A 6992-nucleotide genomic window follows, 5' to 3' on the forward strand; every position below is an offset into this window, starting at 1 on the left:
ATAGTATCTTAAGTACCGACCGTATAAGTAGGAAAAGATAGACCCAATTACAGTATCCTAAGTACCGACCGTAGAAGTGGATAAGGATAGGCCCAATTATAGTATCCTCATTATCGCCCGTAGCACTAGGAAAGTGTAGACCCAATTAAAGCATCCTAGGTATAGACCGAAGAATAAGGTAAGGATAAACCCAATGAATTTAGTAAGGGTAACCCCAATTATAGTACCCTAATTATTTGCCGTATAATAAGTTAAGGGTAAACCAAATTATAGTATACCCAGTTTCGTTCACCTGTTATGAAGTTTACACGTCAATTTATGTTTCACAAATAACAATCAATTGATTAGTGCAAAGATGAACTATTCCTATGACCTTTTGAACAGGCATGGGTGGTGCCAGCCAGCTCAGCAGTTCCGAAGGAAAAGTGTTCATAAAGAAGAAGGCTTCAGGACCGCTCTGTATTGAGGAAGCACAAGGCAGTGGTGCTTTTGTTACACTGTGTTACGGCACAAAGGAGAAGAAACCATCAGCAGTAAGTCCATTATTGTGTTTTTATCATGGGTAGTGCATCTACCACACTCAGCATTATAGATTTACACCTAATACATTCAACTCTATTGAAGATAAACGAGGGGCGGAATGCATTGGATTAAGGTTGGATTTGACACTACTTATTCACAATCCTCCATGATGAAAGGTATAAGTCAACTATACCTACCAGCTGAATTCTTTAAATGTTCAAAGTAAACGTTTGCACATGTAAAACAAACGAATGTGCATACTGATTGTGGAAGCGATACCGTTTCGTTTTTAAGACAGTATAAACATTGAGATACCCAACTTCGTAGTGTAGTGTACATATCTTAATAGCATTTCTTTGTTGTCCCAACAACACTAACTGGTAAAAGTAAACAAGTAATATATATAAATGAATATATAAAGATAACTAGTGGCAAAATACCAACCGCATTAACAACTCAACAGCTTTGCTTATAGACAAAAGCCGCTCAGCCTTTGAAGGTAAGAAATTCATTGTCAAGTTAAACCTTTATCATCGCACGATCTCTATACCTGTACAGGAATCCCTGTCAGCTCCTTTACACGAACCCTACATCATAACCTCGCGTGATGGTATCTACCGTGAGTTAGATCTGGTGAAGGCATTCAAATTATTAATTATTTCTTAGCATTTTTGTTAGTTTTTGCGAAACAAAACGTATATGTGTATAATTAAAAAGATTATTTACTGATAAAAACAGTACCAATTTATTTACTAAATACATGTCATGGAAGTACAAAACAATAGAAGCGCATTTACATAGATACATACATAGGTACAGATAAGTACTAAATTTCTTCGCCCATCAATCGTCATTTAATTCCGCGTAAATATATACATGTAAAAGAAATAATATGGAACATTATTACAATTTTATTTTCATCTGCGTCCATGCTGCTCACTGGTGTCTTTTCTGATGATCTCCATAAAACTATTTTGGGACTTACTCCAAAAGACTCTGTACCCCTGGGTTATGTCATACTTATGTCGAAGGCCTTGAATAAGCCATTTGGCGGAGAATATGAATTGACTAATCATGTATGCTCTCCTAGTGATGACGCCATAACATGACTATGTAATAAAGAGACTGCATAGCAGGAAAAAACATTTTGTGCAAATTACAAGTTTTGGATTTTAGAAACGGCTATTAACTTTCGGAGTTGGAATGACTTGTTCCGAGGGTACAGAGATGATATTTGATCCCAAAAATTACATCTTGGATTTCAAAATTCGCTAGAATAGACTTTTTGTTCCTAGAAATCTCTTTCTTCAAAATCCTAATCCAAAACTGTTAACATTCGTAACATGTCTCCATTGTTTACTCTGGTATAAGAGCTCATTAACCAGCAAAAATTTACTCGTACACACAATAATAGTACAAATAAGATTTAACAATCAGTCACTATCGTGTAATACACAGGCAATATTCCTTCACGTGTTATTCACATGATATTCACGTGAATTTAACGTGAAAATTTTCACGTGAATTTCACGTGAAAAGGGCAAAAAAGTGAAACTCACATGAAACTTTACATGTGAAATTAACTTGAATTTCACATGAATTTCACGTCAAAAAAATCACATGAATTTCACGTGAACTTCACGTGGTTGAATATTGCCTGTGTACCATTATCTGTCTTAGTGGAAATGAACAATAAATTTTAAATTAAAAATTGACATTAAAGGGCCTTACTGTTTCTTATTTGAGTTTCTGAAATGAAATTCAAATAATGATACTACAATGTATGTGATAAATCATTCTGGTTTGGAAATTATTATGTTTTTGTTGCATATTGTTAAACGTCCTATCAAAACCGATGATCTGTATCGTTAGTTTATAGTTAAGACATTCCTTTTTAATGGTTAGCTTGTCATTAATATGGTACAGTCAAAATAGAGGCCATTGTTCGAATTGACATATAAAATGAGCGTCTGTTTTCAGTGACTACATGTACAGAAATCTATGGTTTTTATGAACTTTGCCTCTGATATTACAAAGTTTTGCCTGGAATAGACGACAATGGTACAAATATTACCTTAAATAAACCAGCATGTGTGTCTTCATTAAATGTATCCTTCTCGAAGCTTCCACAGCGTGTTTTTTTTTTTTTAAATTATTTTATTCCTATTCATTATCAAACTCAGCAATTAATCATGCAGGTTTATCACCTATCATCAATTATAGTAAAATTTTGCTTGTCGCTTTTTATTAGGTAATTATATAATGTTTTATAGTCACATGCTAATTATTTTCACATTGTGAAAAAGAAAGAATCAATGAGCATAAACAGCGCTGTAATGTAAACTGAAATTGATATTCTTAATACTCTATCAATCCTTTTTTTAGCCCATGAACCTTGAGGGATGGAAGGTGATCCGATGTATGGAAGGAGACAATGACCCATGCGCTGTCTTCGAATTCAGAGATGAATATATCATGCACCCAGCTGCCAAAATGAAGGTCAACACCCCCACCATTCTTTCTATACTTTTTTTTCACAATCATTTATTTGAACTTACAGTAACTGTATCTGAACGGTACACCTCTGACCTTACAGTAACTGTATCTGAACGGTACACCTCTGACCTTACAGTAACTGTATCTGAACGGTACACCTCTTACCTTTCAGTAACTGTATCAGAACGGTACACCTCTGACCTTATAATAACTGTATCTGAACGGTATACCTCTGACCTTACAGTAACTGTATCTGAACGGTACACCTCTGACCTTACAGTAACTGTATCTGAACGGTACACCTCTGACCTTACAGTAACTGTATCTGAACGGTACACCTCTGACCTTACAGTAACTGTATCTGAACGGTACACCTCTGACCTTACAGTAACTGTATCTGAACGGTACACCTCTGACCTTACAGTAACTGTATCTGAACGGTACACCTCTGAACTTACAGTAACTGTATCTGAACGGTACACCTCTGACCTTTCAGGAACTGTCCCTGAACGGTACATTTTTGACCTTACAGTAACTGTATCTGAACGGTATACCTCTGACCTTACAGTAACTGTATCTGAACGGTACACCTCTGACCTTATAGTAAAAGCAGACACGAAAAGAAAAAAAACATGTTTCCCCTTATTGTCATTGTTTTATATGTGATGTAGCTGGCTGACTGTCGGTTTCAATAGAATTGTAACAGCTGCAGGTTTCGTTTCACAAAGACAGCTTCGAATATACAAGCGAGTTTTGTAAACATTTCGCCAGATATCGATGAGCCAACTTTCCCTTGTAAACACTGTGACATATATGTATGCAGGCTATGCTAAATCATTTTAGTAATGGGACAATCCTTTGTTTCTGTAGATTTTTGGTGCGAAATACAGCAAAGACGCTAACATAAAGAACGGAGATCTTGTGGCACCTTTCCAAACGTGGAAGAGTGGAGGTGGAAAATTTGCTCTCATCGACAAAACTAAGGTAAGTGAAACAAGTATTCTGATTTGATATTACTTAGTAGAAACGTGTTACGGCAGGTTAAATTACATTTTTTTTATGAAAAACATAGTTTTATATGTCAACAATATGTTAGCAGTACTAAGGTACTTCTTTGAGGAATAACTTACCTGATATAAACTATTGTATGTCCAAACTCTCTCAAAGAATTTCGTGTTTGCTTCTCCGTCATCTGCATCTTTGTTATCACATTTCAGACGGAGAAAGGCTTCCTTACCATCGAGTTCAAATAAACGGACTGGACAGATTATCAACCTTTGAAGGAATTACGAACGTGAAAGCCTGGATCTGTGTGGTAGAAACTCCGCTTGACCCACAGTACCGATTTGCGCCATAGTGTACATGGTTTTATATAATGCTTGAACTGCTTCATAATGGCAATACGCCAATTAATGTACTTATGTGGTGTTAAAAGTGGACCTGGTGTGGACGTGTTTGATCAGAGTGAAGAACAGGATAAACAGGATACAACAAATCCAGGACTTCGACGGGGAATCGCGCATATGAAAACATGAATCAACGGGAATGACTTTTTTTTATGAATTATGTAAATCAATATATCTTAAATGTCACCTTTTTCATAAAGTGAGCGAGTTTGATAAATACATTTCATTTAGATGTAGATTAGTTCCAGAATTCCTTTTATATATTGAGATTTTTTGTATAAATTTATATGCATTGTAAATACATTGATATAACAATGTTATGAGCTCTTACTGATGGTTGTGATTAAGTATAATACATATGCCTAAATTTTGTTAGACCATTTATGTAACGTGGAAGGAGAAGAATAAGGTTGTGAGCTTCCGACATTCCTTCGATATGTGACAACGAAATAAGTTATCATTTGACATGCATTACGAAATCTTTAGGCAAGCTACAATATAAAGGTTGTGATGTTAACAGTACAATGCCATAACAATTTCCGAAAATATATCTGTAAATGTATTCATTTCGTTAGACGAAGAAAGTATAAAATCTTTCCAGTGATGATAAAGCTTCAAAGTTTGAACTAATTATTGGAATAGTATATACTGCCGACTTTCTTTAAATCGGGATGACAATGCTGCACTGTAAATGCTACAGTAAAATGTATTTATTTAATTACTGTTAGTTAGATCCCCTTACTCGTCAAAACAACAGTATACAAAGCAATATCGTTGTAGTGTTTGTGATATGTCCTCGTCGTGTACAGAGACTTACGAAATCAAAACTAAAAAAACCCAAGTGGCTTCCACCATGAAATGGCAAATGTATTTGGACTTGTTTGAAAATAACAGATTCTTTTGAAATTATACTTTATTGCATATTACTGTAAGTGCAAATTATATTTTAATAAATTTTATTATGCGTTAAAATACGTTTCGTCTTTTTATTCATTTATTAGAAAAATTCAACCGGGAATTGAGAAGATTGAATGAAATGTGCACCAAATGTCGATTTCAATGGCACTAACTTTTATATCATAACAATGGATTAACCAACAGGGATAGTATATCTATATAAATATATTACTAAAAGCGATGTAATAACACAATAAAAAGTAAAACAAAGACAATAATTATGGATTAAGTCTTAAAATGCAAACAGTTATTTGCTAATAAACTTAGTTCTTTCAATGAAGGTGATAAACTGTTAATGTATAAGAAATTGAAAGAGGAATTTCAAATAGAACCATATTTATATGGCATTAGTGACGCCAATCTACGTAGACTTAAGTTTAGAAACCTTAGACTGTGATTATGACAAAAAGAGGCTGTAAAGTTTGTAATTCTATAAACGAATAAACGAATTTCGCTTTTTCTATAAATGTCCTTATTATGATCATGTTAGAGAAATGCATCTCCATAAAGGGCATTCATAATGTCAGAAGATGAAAATCTAATTACTACTTTGTCTGCTTATAACTTTTCTATTCATAAAACAGTCATTAGAGTTGAGGAGAGTGGGCTTGAATCCAGTATAATCGAATACTCTGCTGATATTGTTAAACCGTTATCTATGTTCATTTATGTATTGTCATCAAATTAATTATATGATTGGAGTAGTGCAAAAACTTTAAAACTGATTTTAATTGAATGTATAGGCTTTCTACAATAAATCAAATTTGTATATATAGGAAACATGATTAGGGTAGCCTGTCTGAATATTCGTCTACTACATATAGGCCAAGAAAGATTGATTGTTTTTTTCTTTAAAACAATTCCTGGTAAAAAGTGCCAACAATGAAACTGAACATTCCCAAAATTCATTGAACGCGTATTAGAACTGGTTAAGGTCAAAGCATGTGATGGTAGGTGACAAAATAGCGACAGAGTGTGCAAATCGGAGTTGTCAAGATTCACATATAATTGTAAATGGAAAAGCAGTTTCAGTGACTATGGATCATATTGGACCATATACTAGTACCAAAAGGAGCACCGAGTTTTTACATAGGAATACAGAGAGAAACTTGTACTGTAAAGCTGTCAAAATTATCAATAATTATCAAAACACTGAATAACAAAAAAAATCAAGCATTATGACATACTTCTCATTACAATTCATAACAAGGCGGAGCTGGTAGGTCTCCTAATATGATATTTCGATCACCAATACGAAATAAATATTTCTATAAAATATGAGGCCTACAAATGGATCTACATACATATTCTAGAGTTGGATGAGTCACACGACCGTTCCCAAGACGGTAGCACGTAGCACAGGGTACCCGGCAGATTGTAACAAAGGGTGTTTAATCAAACTCGAATCTTGCATTCTCCTATGTTTGAAGGTTCAGGTGATTAAAGACATTAAAGAACGCAGTGATTTTATTTATACATAAGACAGAGATTCTAATATATCGTCAAAAATGAGGAGATGTTCAACCATTTTCATATCTAGACATGTTTCATAACATTTCGTGTTATTATCGGATGATACAAATAAAAAGTGGAACAAAATCGAAATTATCG

The 6992-nt window shown here is 34.2% G+C and overlaps 1 protein-coding gene across 5 annotated transcripts in view; it reads left to right on the forward strand.

Annotated features, from left to right (window-relative positions):
• The window catches only part of LOC117321584 (retrograde protein of 51 kDa-like), a 28213-nt gene extending 22815 nt beyond the window's left edge, over positions 1 to 5398 (forward strand). For 3 of the 5 annotated variants that reach the window (XM_033876048.1, XM_033876047.1, XM_033876050.1), the window contains 5 exons: positions 385 to 533; positions 998 to 1021; positions 2908 to 3021; positions 3889 to 4002; positions 4236 to 5398. In XM_033876048.1, the coding sequence (XP_033731939.1) occupies positions 385 to 533; positions 998 to 1021; positions 2908 to 3021; positions 3889 to 4002; positions 4236 to 4271 (437 nt within the window). In that variant the 3' untranslated portion in view covers positions 4272 to 5398. The remainder of the gene's footprint in view (positions 1 to 384; positions 534 to 997; positions 1022 to 2907; positions 3022 to 3888; positions 4003 to 4235) is intronic. The other 2 variants (XM_033876049.1, XM_033876051.1) reach the window with 1 other exon arrangement.
• The last annotated feature ends 1594 nt before the right edge of the window (positions 5399 to 6992 follow it).

The sequence above is a fragment of the Pecten maximus genome, chromosome 2 (genome assembly GCF_902652985.1).
Source record: "Pecten maximus chromosome 2, xPecMax1.1, whole genome shotgun sequence".
Classification (NCBI taxonomy): Eukaryota; Metazoa; Mollusca; class Bivalvia; order Pectinida; family Pectinidae; genus Pecten; species Pecten maximus.